Consider the following 19,456-nt stretch of genomic DNA (forward strand, 5'->3'; position numbering starts at 1 on the left):
AAAATCGCCGAATCGTTCCATGCAGGGCCCTGCATGCAGGCATGATGGAAGCATATACTTTGTTTCAATTAAACGATTTTCTGGCATTGTTTGTACACCGAAACACCAAATAAATCTTTCTATTAAATACAAAAAAAGGGGCCGTGGTAGCCCGGGTGCTGCCATCTATCGGTACAAAAAAATATAGGAGGCAAGGCATTTAGTATGCAGTCCTCGACATACATTGTTTTTGTAAAAATTTTTGTAATTTATAGGTACTAGCAACGGAAGTGTAAGCTCACAGATCACGTGGGCAAAGTCTCGAACCCAAGGCATAAATAAACCTCATTCTTGTGTGCTCCGAGATTTTCATCTAGCTCAGCCTTCATCTTTAGATTAAAATTCGATAATCACTATCGTTCTGACGTCATTCCTTTGCAATATTAAATGGTGGCCATATTATTGGGTGAAGTTTCATTTCATTAAAAATAAATACGTTATATTCATCAGAAAGTTTTATTTTCTATTTCGATGTAAAGTAAATTGATTTACATTAATATATGCTGAAATAGATTAGTGCTCGGAGCGGTTTCATTAGATTTATATTAAAGAAATGGAAGAGAAGAGTGCATTGAAAGAACTTGACTCTTGGATCGAGCAATTGAATGAATGCAAGCAGTTGACTGAAAACCAAGTTAAAACACTTTGCGAGAAGGTTTGTACTAAAAGGTTTATTCCCCTTTCCGATCATTCATAAGCTATTGCTCAATATTCACTCACATCATTTTTGTGTGCAATTCTGTAATAGATTACGGAGTTGTTCATTAGGTAATTTCATTTTAAAGATGTCAAAACTTTAAGAACTATCCAAATAGCATTTTATAAGCTATGATATTGTACACCGATAGCTTTGTGGGAAAAACAGACCGACGACAACAACCATTGAAGCTGATGCAGCATTATATTTTCAATCATGAAATTTTCTTTTTAACCAACTGCATTATTACTAGATAGAAATCAATTGATTTTAGATGTACTCAGCTTTTTTGCGTAATCATCTCTGAATCAAAATACTGAAACTGAAAAACTATGATACTTTTTATATGAATGTGAGGCTGTTATTCAATGTCTGGAGTACTATATTGGTGTGCTTCCTAAGGTCATTTGATCTGGATCTCTTGCACTCTGACGTATTCCAAATATTAGTGATTCAAACCTTGCGATCAAATTCTTAAAGTTGTAAATTATTGATTTAAAATGATTCATAAACTCTGCCATACATATTTGTTTATTAAACTTGTATCAGAGATATACTAACATTAAACTGATGTTGTCTATGGGATGCACCCCATATCAGGATGCGGTGTACCTTTTTGCAGCAAATCCTTATTTTATCCTCTATAATACACAGTGGCTCCCAAAAATGTTCGTACACTTTGAAATTTTTTAGTAAAACCAAAATAACTCAAAACTGAATTCGAATATAAAGTCCCATATTTTTTCACATCATTCCTATCAGACTTAGATAAAATGAAAAGCTTTTTGCAAACACAAATCCTAACTGGAAAATTTTCTGCAAATAATTATTTTGCCTAACTCACCCTTGTAAATAAAGAATTAAATTTATATTCAAATATGAAAGAGACAAAAGAAAAAGTGCTTTAAATCATTTAAATTTTTTTTTTTTTTTTGCAATAACATAGTTAGTTCTTATTTTTCACCAACTGAAGAAAAGCTGCCAAAGCCATTTACCTTTTTCACACACGTGCTTTAAAAGGCGTTTGGAGAAAGGCTTTAACAGAAATGAACTGGGATTTTTGTTTTTTTAAAAATTCTTTTTAAAAAATTATCTTTTCATTAGCGTTAGCAGTTTAAAAAAAAATTCTGCAGACCCAAAAATTTTCTGCAAACGCCGTTCGCGCGTTTGTCTATATTATGCAAGACTGATTCCTATGTCATTCTAAATATAACCCATTGGTTTTTTTCAAAATATTGACGAATCTTCTTTTTGAAATGGATCAGAAAACAAAGAGACAGAGAAATAACATGCCACAAAAGTCATCGTACACTCAAATATTTTCGAATAAATTCATGATTAAAATTATCATATGCCGTTTTATTAATATTTTTGCATTGTGTAGACCCTTATAAGTCATTTGACTTTAATTTTTTGTTTATTTATTCCTTAATATATTGCTTATTACTGTAAAATGGCTGGTATTCGTAAAAAACCGCAACTGCCATTCAAAATTTGAATTTTTTTCCCACAGTAGTGGTAAATTGGTTTGAAATGTCTCTAAATTAGTTAATTTATTTGTTTGTATAGTAAAGTGCTTGACAAAATGCTTTAAAGAAAGGAATCGGACCGAAAACAAAGTAAGAAAAGGTCAGCTGGCAAAGTTGACAAAACATGATTGTAGATGTAAAGTTAAAAAATTTATGAAAAATACACATTTGAGTACTGTAAAAGTTACTGCAGAGTTAAATGAAACATTTTACTATTAATTTTTACCTAAAATTGTTCGCCAAGTTCTTTGATTAGCTGGATTAAATGGGACCTTTTCCCGCAGAAATTTTCTTGGTCGTGCGAAAAACAGAAAGCTACGCTTTTCGTCCAAAAATCAGTGATAAATAAGCTAAAAGCAGTTTAGAATCATGTCTTACTTACAGATAAAAATTAATTCAACATTTTTGGTTAAATTGTTGTATAACTGTATGTAGAAGAAAAAATTAAGAACTTAATCTGAAGAACTTAGTTGGATCAGTTAATCAGGACGGTGAAGGTGTTTTAGTGCGAGGGTGCATATCAGCATCAGGACTTGGTAGTTTGTAATTTTTTGATGAAATAATGAATCATGCTGTTCCTTTAAATATTTTAAAAACCAATTTTGAACTCTTAGCAAAAAATTTGATTATTGGGAACAACTTTGTTTTTTATCAAGATAACGATAAGAAGCACATGGTTTTCAACGTTTGCGTCTAGTGCCTCGAAAATTGTCCTAAAGTTTAGAAAATACCCCCTCAATCTCCAGATTGTAACTTAATACAGTAAAACCTGTAAAGTTGACCACCCTTGTAAGTTGATAACCTGTCTATCTTGACCACCAATTTGCACCAAATTTGAATGAGAACCTTGTAGCAAACCCTTTGAAAGTTGACCACCTGTCTAAGTTGATCACTAAAGTACTGCACCGCAAGTGGTCAACTTACACAGGTTTCACTGTATAACGTATTTAGAGATATCTGGAGGCTAGATTACGAAAATAGGGCTTTAAAACGAAAATGGAGCTAGAAATAGTAATACTCGAAGTGTGGTAGAATGGTTACTCAGAAATTACGCTAAAAAAAGAAAGAAAAAGAATGAAATCTATTCCCAGACGTTTAAAAGGTGTTATGAATACTGTATGATATTCTACTAATTAATAACTTAATCAAAAGTTGGATTATTCAATAATTTTATAAAGTGTACGAAGACTTTTGTGAGATAAAATTTTCGGCACCTTTCGGTTTTTGATTTTTAAAAAATTAAGTTTTAATATTTTTTAAAAACGTTTCATGCAATTTTGTTAAACATTGATCATAGATCTTTTAATTAAATACCTATCCCAAAATATTAATTCTAACCAATGATTTGGGGCCTATTTCGTTGAAAGTCGTAGGTGTACGAAGACTTTTGGGATCCACTGTAGGTGTGAAATTTTGAAATTCGTCGACCCATATGTGCGTCTCCTTCCATATAATGTACAATTATCTACTTTTCTCTAATGGAGTCTAGTTTTCTGTATAGCAGTATCAATTATATGGTTTTAATACCCTGATATTTCTTAGCCTAATTTGGCACCTAAAACTTGGTATTGCTCATGAATTATTAACCCTTTTCTTTCCTGACTTGTCACTATTTCAACCTGAAATATTGCTCTTTTTAAATAAGGATGATTTATCAATAAAAATCAATTTAATATTTTATATTGACATTAAACTTTATAGTATTTTTTTCTCTACGCACAACAGAGAATAAGGTATAAGTTTGATAGTATTAATCACTAAAATTATAACAAATGTTGTTTCAGAGAATAAGGTATAAGTTTGATAGTATTAATCACTAAAATTATAACAAATGTTGTTTCAGTTATGTGGTCCAACTTGCCCCACCAGGCGGACCAGCAAACCCCACCCGTGGGGCACGGTCAACTTTATGAGGTTCTGTTAAAAAATTAATGTAAAAATTTTTGATCAATTCAACACTTCTAAAAAAACCTGTAGGGTTGAGTAGTGTTTAGTGAAACTTATTGGAGAAAAGCGGAACTGCTCATTAAATTTTTTGATGAGATAAAAAATGATACGTAAAAAGTGCCCTACTTATATACCATAAGTAAGAAGTGCCCTTATTATTTGTTTGCCAGATTTTTTATTAGAAAGTTTGAAAAACTGGTGTTCTTGTTTAATTTTGCTATTTTAAAAATTTGAATTCAATTTTTTGAATTCTTTCATGAAAAAATTTCAAATATATTTGTGCCCCTGTGATGCAGGGTTGGTAAAAAAACTTTTTTTTACCAACCCTAAAACCAAATTAACCTTTTTTTTTGGATTTGAACGAGGTTTTTTTGGTTAAACCCGTTTTTTTGGTTTAAACACCATTTGTGAGGAAAACAATTTTATTTTAGGAAAGTCATGAAGATTTCATGAATTAGGTATTTTTTAAAGAATGTTTGATATTTATACCGAATTTATTCATAATAAATTAAATAATTAAGAAAAAAATCTTGTAATTTCATTTCCACACACAAAGAGCTTTCTATAGAGCAGAGATTCCCAAACTTCACACCTCCGCCGACCCCGTCCGTAAAAATTACGAACTTCGCAGACCCCCGCTGGCGTGGGCAAAAAAAAAAAAGATACACAGTTAAATCTGTTTTTTTTTTCTTTTTCTAATATTTTTTCGCTTTTTTTCCCTTTAAATTTTTTATTGTTTGTATATTTTTCACGAATTCTACTTGCACTTTTTTCATCACTCTTGTTCATCAGTTCACCACATACTTACTTCATCAACAGAGTCCAGCAGGTGCAGGTTCAATATAGTATGACATATGCTAATAAGATCAATATATGCTGACCACTAAATATTTTAGGCCTTGACTTATTGACCAGAATGAAAGGATGATTGCCCAAAATTTGGTGACTTAATGAAAATCTCAGGAGTTAAGCGTTTACTTCCACTTCAAATTATTTTGCTGAATAAATACAAACATATTTTGCAGCAAATTTATATGACAGAGGTAGTTAATAATAATTAAAAGCATCTGAAAACTATAGCATTGGATCTCCTTCAGCCTTTGCTTGAAATTTTGAATGTTGACTTCTAAAGCAGCTATTTAGTATTGAAAATTGTGGAGCAAAAGTTTTGTTTGTAGTACAGTGGACCCTCGTTTTACGGGGGACGTTCCAAGGAAATGCCGCGTAAATCAAAACTGCATAAATTGAGACCTAATAGTAGTGTTAAAATAGGGGATAGGTTCCGTAGATAAAAAATACTTCATTCCATTAATGACTAATTGTATAATAAGTTTAATGTGTACTTATATCGATTTTTATGCACAACATGCATAAAGAAAACATAAAGTAATATTGTGTTCTGTTTATAAAGGAGAGCTGGCTACAGGGGCAGCATTTCAGCATTTTGTTTGGGGGGTCGAGTTTCTTGAACTTGATTTTCCTCAGTAGTATGGTATAAAATACAGTAGACCCTTGTTTTACGCGGGGGTTACGTTCCACAGAAATGCCGGGTAAATTGAAACCACATAAATTGAGACTTAATACTAGTGTTAAAATATTGGTTTGGTTCCATAGATAAAAAATATTCATTCTAGTGATGACTAATTGTAATAATAAGTTTAATGTGTACTTTTATCGACTTTTATTCACAACATGTATAAAGGAAAGATTAATTTTGTGTTCTGTTTATAAAGAGGAGCTGGCTATGATAGTCTTTGGCAGTCATTAAGAATTTTTCTCTGTAATTCTTTGCAGAGCATTAACGCATCCATGATCACTTGCGTTATTTCCATGATAGAATCTTCCTTTACTAACTAATCAGAAAGCTCATTTCTATTGTTCAGGAATGGCTCAAAATTTGCAATGTGAACGATTTTGGTTGTGCATCGCTCAAGTCAGTATCCTCTTTGGTTTTAGCCTCCTTTGTCGCTCCTCAAAGGTCTTCTTCCAGTGAGATCTGAACTGTATGAGTTTAATGACTTTACTTCTGGAAAGAGCTCTGGAACCGATCGAAAAAAATGTGTACAGTGGCCGAAGCTCGATTATTAGCACGCCAAAATGCAGTTTATTATGTGTAATCTGCAATCTTTATCTTTAAGAGTTTGGATTTTGAAAGAGGGGAGAATTTTATCTGTTTTCATTGCCGTGTCCGTGTAAAACCGAAACTCCTCCGCGTAAAATTAATGGTGTCAAATCTTAAACCATGTAAAATAAACCCGCGTAAAGCGAGGGTCTACTGTATATATTTTCAGTTTTAGTTTTATTAATTAACAGGATGAAAATGGTTGAAATTGTTTTAATGGGACATAAATTTGATTTTTTGAAATTTTGATACCCTAAGTATACCTGCATTTGTAGAACCACCCATTTGCACCAGTTCTTCTATTATGTAAAAGATAAGTGCTAAAAGTTTGTAACTAAAAAAGTCATTGTTCAAAACTTTTTACATGCACATATATTAAATACAGTACAACCTTGATAGCTCAAATCTCTCGGGACGGGAAAAAAATTTGAGATATCGAGTTTTTGAGCTATCAAGGTTTTAAAAAAATTACACTAGAAACTCTCACAATTACACACACATACGTTATATGCAGTTATATATGTACTATAAGACCACTTTGAATTGCGATCAATAAAGTAGTCATCAATATTTTACTAGATTTGAAATTTTATAATTGTCGAAAGTGCACAAAAGGAGGTTTTGAAATGAACAACAATTTAAACTTGGTTTTTCACCTAAAAATTTAAAAATTCTTATCTTCAACCAGTAGTTCCCCCACATTCAAAAAAGTTTTCAGCAGCCATTTTGTAGGAGTTAAAATAGCAGAATGATGAAAATGGGGAACACATTTTCCGTTTTCACATTAAAATTGACTGGCGAAAAATCAAGCCCCTTTCCTCAAAGTGGACAACATGGTCGAGGAAAATGCACAAAGATTCTAAACTCTGGGGAAAACACAGCACCCCTTTCATACCCACACTTCCCTATTATCTTCTTCAATCCCCTAATCACAAAGTTTCCAAGAAGAGAGATGAAAACTGGTCCCTGGAACTGGTGTTATTACAAAAATTGCCAAAGAAAAACGACAACTGAATCTTGCTTCTGTGCAAAAATTTCGACATATCAAGGGTTTTGAAAAATACGTTTCAAGATAACTATGGAAAATACATAGAGGTTTTTATATCAAATGCAGAGGAAGAGTTTTTTCGAGACATCAAGGGTTTCGAGATAAGGAGGTTCGAGATATCAAGGTTCAACTGTATCGTATTCCTTAAAAAATGTTTTGTTTTAGTGTTGCAAATGTAATTTGGCAAATGTCGAAATTGACTGCTCCTCAATTTTACAGAAACTGCTGCGCAAAATTAAATACTTATTTCCCATGCTGATGAAGTGCATGATTGCGTCACATATTGATTACATTGACTTTTCACTACAACTTTTCTTTTTCAGGCTAAAGAAATCCTTGCCAAAGAATCCAATGTTCAAGAAGTCAAATGTCCTGTTACAGTGTGTGGTGATGTTCACGGACAGTTTCATGACTTAATGGAGCTCTTCCGCATTGGAGGAAAGTCTCCAGACACAAATTATCTCTTTATGGGAGATTATGTTGACAGAGGCTATTACTCTGTTGAAACAGTAACGTTATTAGTAGCTCTTAAGGTAAGCATGCTTTTTGTTTAGGGGAATAGGCATTTTCATTGTAAGGGCCATCTTGCAGACAAACATATTTTGTCTTTCATGTTATAGCTGGATATTTCATTTCAAAACATGTAAATAAATTTTCCTAAGAAATCACATGCAGGACAAAGTGTTCGATGTTCAGTAGAATAACCCACTGTTTTCCTTTTTGAAACTAACTTTTAAAAAATAATTGGAAGAGAAACAAAGTATGTATTTCAAAAGTTTACAACAATTTTTGAGAATAATTTGTTGGAGTTGAAGTCTAAACTCTTCCACAGTTTTACTTAGCATTTAACAGTTTGTGAGCTTTCCACCCCACTAGGCAGTACATGATAAAATCCTTCTTCAAATTAATTAACTCTAGAATGATGACATTTTTTTGTTACCCGAAAAGACAAGTGACTCATTTTGACCGCATTTTTGTAAGTGCCTGGTCAACATTTTTCTAGGAAAAAGTTGTCAAAAACCTTTTTTAACCCCTTGCGCTGCCTGCTTATGATGTTTTTATTTTATTAGGGGGAGGGGGGGGGGGTAGCACCCCGCATAGAAAAATGAAGAAAGAGTTGTTTTATCCTAAATTGTAAGCATAAGTTAGGGTAAAGAGAAAGTGATTTTAATGTGAAAAAAAATCTGGATTTTTAGATTTTTGATGAGTTAAAGGTGAGAAGTGTGTATCTTGAATTTATAGGTTTAGCCTCTCCTTTCATATTTGAAATTATTAATCTTTGGTAGCAGAAAAAAAACTAAATCACGTTTCTCAATGTTGTGCTATTTTGAAAATGGCTAAAGTAGAGGACAAATGCATGGATCAAAGTCTTTCTTCATTTCCAATGAATCCTATATTAAAAATGAAAATCCTATGATTTGGGTATCACATTATGCTCTTTCCAAATTTTAGTACATTACCCCAAAGCAGAATACTACTAAATTTGCGACATACATCGCAGAACAGATGCCTGAGCTGCAGAACAATTCTGTTCAAATGTGAGCAGAAAACTGACTACATTTTCTGCTGAAATTCTTCAAATTTCAGTGAAATTTCTGCAGAAAATCTGCAGAAACTGCGGTGTAGAAAATCTGTAGAAACAGTAGATTTTCTTCAAATATCTTCCAACTCAAGATAGAATTCTGCAGATTTCTTAAAATTAGAAGAAAATCTAAAATTCTCGCAAATTACGATAATTTGGGGAAAAGCTCGTGATGTTGAATTCGATAAGTCCTTTGTAGGACTTTCCCAATCGATCTTCATCCACTGCAATTTCTGCCATACACGTATGTTTTGGAAACATGCCAAAATTGAAACACTTCCATTGCTGGAAATTGCGTGTCTTGTTTGAGATTTCGATACCTTTGCATCCCGAAAATATTACAATTATTTAGAAAGTTTTGAAGTGTTTTTTTTTCATATGCAAATCAAACTCAACTCATTTTATTTATTATTTTATTTATTTCTTTATTTAGTAGCATTTTTAAATTGCTCTTTCATGCCATGTAAAATTAACCAAAAAAATGTGGTTTGACACCTAGGTTCGAATTTTTATAAAATTTTGTTTCTTTGCTCTTTTTGTGCATTTTAGAAAGCGTATAAACTATTTCTGGAGAATCTCAATCGATTTAGGTTTGACACCTTGTTAAAGTTTTTTTGATTTTATAGTTTTCATGATCAATTAATTTTCCAAATTCAGTGCTCTTGTGCTCGTTAACTAGTCATTTGGCTGAAAGCTGTGATGTTTCCAGAAGTATCTCATTTCCACAGAAATAAATAGCAACAGTCCAGTTAAAAAAAAAAAAAAAAAAAAACTGTGAAATGATTTTGATTTTTGGCCCCCATTTTGTGGAAAATGTCACGCTTTTTCGCGAACAATGCTTGAAGTACTTGCAGAAAAATTTGGTCAAATGATTTTACGTTGCAGAACATTGTAAATTATTCTGCTTTGGAGTTACAGTATGATAATCCAAAGTTGCTATTATGTGTTGTGAAGATATGCCATTTTGACCATTTGGCTCTAAAGTGCTTTAATGATTGGAATAAATATATGAGTGAGTGATGTTCATGAGAATATAGCAGATATATATGTGTATAACTCAATCGATAAAATTAGCAGGGCTGCCTCTTGACTAAAAAAGCGACTATTGCGACTGTTTTGAAAAGTTGCAGACTATGACGATTATTTTAGCCTAAATTACGATAAAAGACTATTTTGTAAAAAAAAACTGCTATCATTTCAGCCTAAACGACTAAAATGTAAAAAATACGACCAATGCAAAAGAAAAAAAAAATGTAAGTGTAAAAAAAAGCAGTTTTGTTCCAAGTATCATTAGCCTAACTTCTATAAATTTCAAACTCACTCAAGTGTGCCAAATTAGCAGAAAAGTCGTCGCCAAATGGGTTAGCGCTGCCTTATTTATTGCCATGGATAAGTAAGACAGCTCTTTGTTTTTTTCTCCTAGAGCCACCAGACACCCATTACGTATTTCTTGCCAACAAGAATAACAAATAACATGAATATGCTGTAGAGCAGGGTTGTTTGGTTTAAACAACGTTGGTGTCAACTATGGTTTAAACCAAGTGGTTTTTTTTTTTTTTCAAATATGGTTTTTTCAAAAATTTCATCATTATCCTCCAAATGTTTTCATTAACTATATATTATTGCTAAGAGTAAAATATGATTAATGCAAAGTAACTAGCAAAGTTTTAGAGATAAATTATAGATTAAATAAATTTAGAAACTTGTATTTTTTAAGGTAATGCAAGTTTGCTAAATACCTTCGAACCCACTTAATGGAATAGTCATTTTGCCACGAAAAAATATTCTAATAAGCGGGATATTCCATTAACCGATTCCTTGCCCCGACCGATACAGGATCGGCCGCACAGTTTGTGTTAAAACTGGCCCAGCCGATTCAGGCTCGTTGCAAGAAAATGGTTCTTAACTCCCTTCGACGATCCTGTGTCGTCACGGCGTTTCTAGCAGTTTTTGCTTCGGCCGAATATGTGTCGGCGATCCTTCCAGGGGCAGAACCCTGTTATTGCGCTTCTCTGTTGGGTTCTGGTGCTTTTAGGGGAGCGGTAATCAAGCCCTTTTCTTTAGACAAAAGGGATGTAACTTATAGTATTTCACAGAATTTGTTGTAACTTATTTTATTTTACTAAGATATTAACCTTTCAAGTATTCTTGGATGGGACATGTATAATGCTTCAAATAATCAGGCGTTATGTTTTTATCTTTTCGTGCAAGCTTTGTTTCTTAGCATTCTGGCATTTGAACTCCTGATGAAGAAGTGTGAAAATATTTCCTTACATATTTACCAATATTTCTATGCTTGAATAAAGCAAATAAACAGAAATATGATTTTTTTTAAAATCAAAAATCCACCTTCTTACACAAGCATCTTTCACTAAATTGTTCATAACCCTCAAATTTTATAATTTATGTTACACAATATTATTTTTTAAAATTATCTTACATATCTCAATTTTGTACGAGTATGTTTTTTTTAATTATTATTATAATGTGTTTACTACGCTTTTTATTTATTTGTATATTATTATTATTTTTTATTAATTTATTTATTTTTAAATCATGATATTTTGAAATGTAAATTATAATTTTTTATATTCGCGGCACCCTTTGATATATTTTTTGTGATACAGTTTTGGATATTTTTTATTTCACAAACAAAAATTATGATGACCGCATTGACTATACGTAAAAGTTGACCATGCAAAACATAAAATAGATGCGACAGTACAAATGAAATGATAATATTTTGAGTTCTTTTGTTGTACGCTTTACTCATTACAAAACGAAACATTCCTTTTCTCCCATTCTTTTTCAGATTTTATTTACTGTCTTAAAATAGCTCACCTTTTATGAGATTTTAAATACATAAATTAAATATTTGGTTTCTTTTCAATAATCAAATTGCCATAATTAGTAAATAATCCTATGAAACTAGCTAAAATTTATCCAGGTATGTTTAAAAAAAAGATAAAAAATCCGAATCAATTTCAAGCAAGATTTCCTTTTTTCTTCTGAAGACATGTTCTGTCATATAAGCATAAAAGCTTGCTTTGAAATTCCTTTCTGATCTAAACTGTTTTGTTGTAAGAAAATAATGTGGAAGGGTTGACCACAAAACACTAAAACCTTCTGACCATTCTTTGAATGGAACTAACTTGCTGGGATGTTTGGGAAGAGCACTCCTCCTTGGGGAATATAGACTGTAGACCTCCCAGTCGGTCTAGTTATTCCTCTCTCAGCTGGGGGCTTTTAATTGCATGCACTAAAGTATTCTTTAGGGAAATAGGGGCTTAGCCGCAAATTTTGATCTTTTGTAATCATTTATCTTTAAAATACTTCCCACGCTTGAGCAACTGATATTTGGGCACTCAGAAGGGATTTAAAAGTCATCCGAGAACAATAAAAGAACTGACCAGCAGTTGTGTTTATTGGTCGTTTTGAAAAGTCACAATATATCAAAAGGCACCGAAGAATATTTTTTATCCTCTTAGAAAATCATTCCCACAGTTAAAGCGTTTTTGTCCATTCAATTCCCTTGCCCACAGCTTGGATCGATCAGTCAATTGTTTGAAGAATGTTTTGTTGAGGCCTTTTGAAAGATAGATCATCTTACATTTAACAGTAGAAGAGAAAAAATGATATACTGAGATAAAAGCAAAAAGAAAATACCGTATATACTCGCGTATAAGTCGAGAAAATTTGTCCAAAAAATGAGATCAAAGGAAGGGGAGTCGACTTATACGCGGGTCAAATTTTCCAAAAAAAAATTTCCGAACAACGAGAGCTGGGAAGCTACGAGAAGTGCCGATGTGCGGTTACAGGTAGTTGCTGATAAGTTGATCGTGTGAAAAAGTAAACGTATTCAAAAATAATAACTAAAGAAACCTAAATAATACACATAAATAAAGATAATTTTATTCTTCTTTATTAAGGATCAAATCAGCAATTAACAAATATCGTGAAACGTATGAAAATATTTATCGTCAACAGTCACGCCATTCAGACTGAGAGTGCGTTCGACGAGCACGACCGGGAGCGACCGGTTAGTGAATCACGTGACAGCTAATGATCACGTGCTCAAATCAACCAATCAACTGCTTAGAATGGTAACCGCTGCGGTAACCGGTTGATCATAGAACGCCGCGGTTAGTAACTGGTTACTTACCGGTTTACCGGTGAGGTTCGTCGAACGCAACCTCTGATATCATTGACGATTCTGCAGCCGCCGATGTATACGATGACGCGGGTGATGACGGAAGCGGACTTTAATGAACTTTTTTTTTGCGTCCGACTCGGAATCCGAGTTTGAAGGCTTTTAGAAATGTTTTCCTATTTAATTCCTATTTTATTTGTAAATAAATTTGTTCATTATTTTGAAATTTCTTTGAAAATAATTCGCGATGTTTTTGGAAAGTATGGGGGTCGACTTATACGCGGGGTTTTAGATTTTTTCTGGATTTTTTTCTCTGAAAAAGGGGGGGGTCGACTTATACGCGAGATCGACCTATACGCGAGTATATACGGTAAATCAATAAAATAATTAGTGTTATGAAAATAATTGCTTTTCGTCCTATCCTCTATTGTTTATTATTTTCCTGTTATGTATTGTGTGTAAATGTATGAATATTTCAGCACATATTAGCAACCTTGTATTTTATTGCACAATTTAATTCAGTGCTTAAAAACTAATAATGCAAAGCGATTTTCGAATGCAAGCTGAACAGCAAAAACAACACTAAAATCCCGATAGCAAAATGAGGAGAGAAGTGCAATTACAACGTAGCAAAAAGCAACTCCGTTCGTTATCTGCGGCATGCCGCGTTAAGGGTTTTCGGGCTGGTTATGGAATGGGTTAACCGGGATCAAAATAACACATTAAATTGGTTTGGTACATTGAAAATGTACTACATTAAGCGGAATATTCTTTTAACCGGTATTCTACTAAGTGGGCTTGACTGTAGTTTTCATTTTATTATTTTTTTAAAATCTATGCAGCTTTCCTATGAGGTACATAAATGTACAAGGCAGATCAACCAAGTTTTTTCTAAAATTAGGTGGAAAAAAAATCCAGGTAGCTCTCTCTTAATTTTTCAACTGTCATTTTCCAGTCTTTTGCATTTCAATAGTCCAAAAAGTATATTTCAACCAAAACTTCATTTACTACCTAATTTGCTTGATCACTTAAGATTTTTTGAGATAAATTATGTACAGTTGAAGTGATGCATAGTGTACATAAATCTTAACAATAGAATATTTAAATGACAAGAGAAAAAAAAGCTAAAGGAGTCCAATAACACTTAGAGTACACATAAAATTGCACTTATACCTGCACACTTTTTGCATCCCTGATACACCAAGCAGTCAGAGCAAGAAAAGAAAATGTATAAAGTTATGAAAACAGAAAATATTCGTGTAACTCTGATCTCTTATAAAAAAAAAATAATGCCATATTTTCACTTTTCGAAGAATTTTTTTTTTTGATCAAAATATAATAAAAGAAGTCTTATTGGAAGAATCAATAGGCATTAAGTTTTATGAGTCTTCATTATAAAAATATGTTAAAAGTATCTTACGTCTTTAAACGAGCAATTCTTGTGGGTATGTAGATATATATATATTTATATTTCGTATCTCGAAAACGTCTCTAACGATTTGGATTTAATTATAGTGTTGCATTCTAAGTTCATCTACATCAGTGTTTTTTCTTTAAAAACGTGATTTTTTACAAAAAACATTAATATAAAGTCTAATTAAGTTAAGCCTTGAAAAAAACTGAATTGACACATAAGGCAGAGGATTTTCAACCATAACAATGAAAATTTGTCTCTTCTCGCTTTAAAATTTTTAGGGTTTCCAGCATAGGCTGATATAAGCCACTTTGGCTAATTTCAATCACACTTGACTAAAAACAAATTCAAAAGCATTATGTCAGCCGATGTAAGGTTTAAAAAATTTTTTAAAGTGAAACTAGTACTCGATAACTACTCGGCACTCGGCCTACTCGGCCAATTTGCCGAGTACTCGGTACTCGGCCAATACCGAGTAGTTGCAAAAAAAATGAATATTGTCCAAGACAGATACTAAAATTTATAAAAAAAGAGCAAGCATTATATTCTACAATCATTTACAATTAAAATTTATAAGTCAAATTTAAATTTTGAGAATAATGAAGTTTGTAATGCTTCAATGGAATAAAGCTTTATTTTAATGTCTTCAAAGTTAATAAAATAAAACTTATTTATTAAAAATTATGCAAAAAAGGTAAGTATAGAAAATATGGAATTTTTACATTAAAAATGGATTTTTGCTTCAACCAAAAATTAGGTTTAAAAAATATAAAAACATCTTTGCTTAAAAAATAAAAGGAAATAAAACAATATTAAAAGTACAGTGCAGGAATACTGCTGACGCATGTTTTGGCGTTACAAGGAATTTTCTTTTCAATGCACAAAATGGGAGCTCGTGGATTTAAAGACAAAACTCGGATTTTTTTGTCGAATGTCTTTACATTCTTTAGCTTACATGTTATGCACTGAAAAAGACGTTCCTTGAAATGGGGGGGGGGGGGGGCAGAAACACGTGTCTGCAGTGTTCCTGCACATTTGCTTTATGTGCTTTTAAAAATTATTTATATTTGGCGAACTAGAACTATAATTGATTGGTATATACAGTGAAAACCCTCGTAACGTACACCACTCAAAGGCAGACACCCCTCTTATGCGGACGACACCTCTCTATTGCGGACAAAAAGAGTTGTCCTGTTAGTGTCTGCATTAGAGGGATTTTACTGTAATTTGTTTTAATTCCAACTTGATAAATCATACCTTTTATTTATTTTTAATTTTAAAAATAATTTTTTTTGTAAAATTTTAAGCACAAACAAAATTGTTTATATAATGCATAATTAAATTTCAGCAGGAATTTAGTTTTAAAAACTATTATATGGACAAGGAGGTATATACTACTATTCCAATAAGTTCAAAATTCATCATATGTGTGTCGATGGTTCTTCTTAAAACATAATTGGTACTTGGTAACTTGGCCGAGTACTCAAAGGCCGAGTACTCGGTACTCGGCCGAGTAGTGAAAGGCCGAGTACTCGGCGTTTCAGCCAAAGTGCTACTCGCTACGTCTCTAGAATTGACAGTACCAAATGAAAAGAATAATGTCAATTGTATTTTAAAACACTGCAACTAATAACAAATGAAAATTTAATTTCATTTTTAGAGTATTTAAACTTCAAAACCTTTCATTTTTTATGTAAGTGTTGGTATACCATTTTATAAAATCAAATGTATTCAAAACGAAGGTGATTTTATTAAGCGGCAGAGTTATGTTTTGGACTGTCCAAAACTGGTTTAAGACAGGACAGGTTTTTACCTTCTAAAACTGTCCAAAAGTGTCCAAAACTATGCTAAAGCTAAAGGGGTGTAACCTAATCAATTCGTATTTACTGCAATGCTTGTAATGCATAAATACTGACATTATTGAGGCTTAATTAACAAGTATTGGATAATATTTTTCTCCAATATTTGTCACTAAAAAAATATTTTATTTAAAAATTGGCAATAACTATTACTAAAAACTTCCTTATATGTAACAGTTGGTAGAGTTATGAAAGAAAATTCAAAACACTACCAAGACAACTAATTTCAGTTCCATTTATAACTCAAAGGAATGTTATTAAATGTGCAATATTTAGGTGCCCAAAAAAAAAAAGCTTTATTTTTTAAATGGTTTTTTGAAAACAAATTTTACATGATGTTTTAACAAAAATTGTTTTTTAAATCATAGATTGCAGAACAAGAAATCGCCGATTTAACACTTATATTATAAAACTTGTGCTATTCTTTTTTTAGTTCATATTTTTAATATAGTACATTCTGTAACTACAAACAATTGTAATTTATTGCATTTAAGTCAATTATTGCTCTATATTTTGAACACTTCTGCATACAAAATGAAATTTTTGATGAAGAATTTAATTTCTACGTAACTAGATTAAAATCTGCTGCGTAAATAAGTTACATATATAATTATACTTGAATGTTCACATTGAATAAATATTAAATAGTCAAAAAAATAATTTTTACACATTTTGTTCTGTTTTTGATTGTTTTCTACAAAATATAATTTCTCAAAAAATAGTTCTGGACACTTTTGGACTCGAGGGTTTTGAACAGAATGGTAAAAAACCTTGCCAACCCTGCTTTCATTTGCACACATTCATAAACATAGGGAAATTTGGTTACTATTATCAAAAAATAAATAAATAAATAAATAAAAATTAAAAAAAAATAATAATACTAAACTAATGCATACAAATTGTAATTTTAATCAAGAATTCAACTTATATGTGACAAGATTAAAATCAGCTGCATAAAAAAGTTGAATGTTCTCCATTGAATAAATGTTCAATATAAAGCATTACTTTGATACATTTTATTCTGTTTTTGATGTTTTCTCACAGAATACAATTTTTCTAAAAATATAGTTTTGGACACTTTCGGACAGTTTTGGACAGGGCGGTAAAAACCCGAGTTTTTACCGTAGTGTCCTTGCCATTAAACCTTGCCAACCCTGGCAGGCACTGTACCACTATTTCTTAGAATTATAATTTTCATACTTTTTAGAATAAATTTTTTTTTTAAATTTTGCAGTTTCTATGTTTATCAGTTTAAAATGGATATAAGTTTTGAAATGGATTCAATTGGGTGTAGAAGGCAATTGTTGAAACTAGATAATAAAGCAATCTGAACTAATGAATCCATTCAGCTTATGAGATAAGTCCTCTGAATATTCAATTATTTTTAAAGATTTATAATATACATTATAATATTTAAAGACAATGTCATTTTGTTATATGCTTTGATTAAAAATAAGGTTTCCATCGTTGTGTACGTTTTTAGTGTCAAATAATATTTTCTTCATATTAGTCATGTTGTATAGGAAAAACTGAAAATTTTTATTTTGTTCTGAACTAATTTTAGAGTAAAAGCAATATTGTAAGAATCTGAAAATTTGTTGCACACACAAAGAGGGATGTTGTAGTTTTTGCCAGTTCAAGGTTATATAATGCAGTGTAGTTAAATTTAGAGCAACACATTCTAAAAATGCAAAATTTAATTTATAAAAATAAAATCAATTGATTTTAATGAATGATTTTGTTAAAAAAATCACTTGATTTAAATCAAGCTGTCCTGATTTAAATAACAAACCCCAGTAGGTTTTGAATGAAATGGGGCACAACCGCTAGAGTTTGAAACTATTTTTAGTTTGAGCATTGATCATAGTTTCTTGCTTTTGGCAGACTTATAATTTAAATTCAAGTATGAATTTATGCCAAGTAATCAGTGAAAACGAGCCAATTATAGATAATCGGCAAAGTGCCCGATTACTGCTGATTAATTAGTACATCCTTAATAAGAATCACTTAATACACTTTTCTGTTCAAAGTATAGGGACGAGCATACTTCTAATTTGATTAAGAAGCAAATATTTTTCAGGAAATGCTGTTCTGGTTTTTAGAAATATGGTAAATCTGTTCTTGTAGTATAGCATTTATTCTTGTAATTATCATTTAAGTACTTTTTTTTGAAATTTTTATTGCTGATATCTTATTGTTGTCTTATGTTCATTTAGGTACGCTATAGAGAAAGGATCACAATTCTACGTGGAAATCATGAGAGTAGGCAAATTACCCAAGTCTATGGGTTTTATGATGAATGTCTGCGTAAATATGGAAATGCTAATGTATGGAAATATTTCACAGATCTCTTTGATTATTTACCTTTAACTGCATTGGTAGATGGACAGGTAAAATATTTTATGTATTAATCCAACTTCTTTAATCAATTAACTTGTATTGAAGTTGTAAAATGTTTTTAGTAAAACTGATTATTGATGCTACTTACAAATGGGGCAATGAGAAGCAAAGGGATGTAAGTGACAAAATTAAAAATTTGGAGACACAACCAGTACAAGTACAGTGAAACCTCTTGAAGCAGCCACTTTTGTTTAGCGGCCAGTTTCCCACGGAACGTAATTTTCGGCTTATCCGCATAATGTTAAATCAACTCTTAACCGTTTACCCGCCAATGTTCCAAAAATGGAACATCATATTTAACTGAAAATTTTCCCAAGAAATAACGTTAAAATAAAAAAGTTTTTTTTAACACAGTTTAATCTTATTTCAAAGTAATTTTTGATTTCCTAATTAATTGTTTATATATTTTCAATTATTTATTGCGATTTTTCAAAGATGGGTGTTTTTTTAGCTTTTTGCAACTTTTTCTTATAAAATTTACCAAAAATTGGCTTTTTCAGAAAATGTGATGATATTTATCATAGTTGTGAAAAATACTTCAATGTATGATTTTAAAATGCTTGTAGAATTGTACAATGATATTTCCAAAAGATGTACCCCTTCAAAATAGCATGTTCCAATTTTGGAACATTGGCGCTTTTAGGGAGTCAAATTTCCAAGAAGTAAATA

The 19,456-nt window shown here is 31.5% G+C and overlaps 1 protein-coding gene across 1 annotated transcript in view; it reads left to right on the forward strand.

Moving 5' to 3' along the window:
• The first annotated feature begins 418 nt into the window (after window positions 1-418).
• LOC129216701 (serine/threonine-protein phosphatase PP2A-like) overlaps window positions 419-19,456 on the forward strand; it is a 48,397-nt gene continuing 29,359 nt past the window's right edge. Inside the window, exons 1-3 of the mRNA XM_054850918.1 lie at window positions 419-694; window positions 7,706-7,915; window positions 18,604-18,777. Of these exons, the coding sequence (XP_054706893.1) occupies window positions 593-694; window positions 7,706-7,915; window positions 18,604-18,777 (486 nt within the window). The 5' untranslated portion in view covers window positions 419-592. The remainder of the gene's footprint in view (window positions 695-7,705; window positions 7,916-18,603; window positions 18,778-19,456) is intronic.

The sequence above is a fragment of the Uloborus diversus genome, chromosome 2, assembly GCF_026930045.1.
Source record: "Uloborus diversus isolate 005 chromosome 2, Udiv.v.3.1, whole genome shotgun sequence".
NCBI classification, from domain to species: domain Eukaryota; kingdom Metazoa; phylum Arthropoda; class Arachnida; order Araneae; family Uloboridae; genus Uloborus; species Uloborus diversus.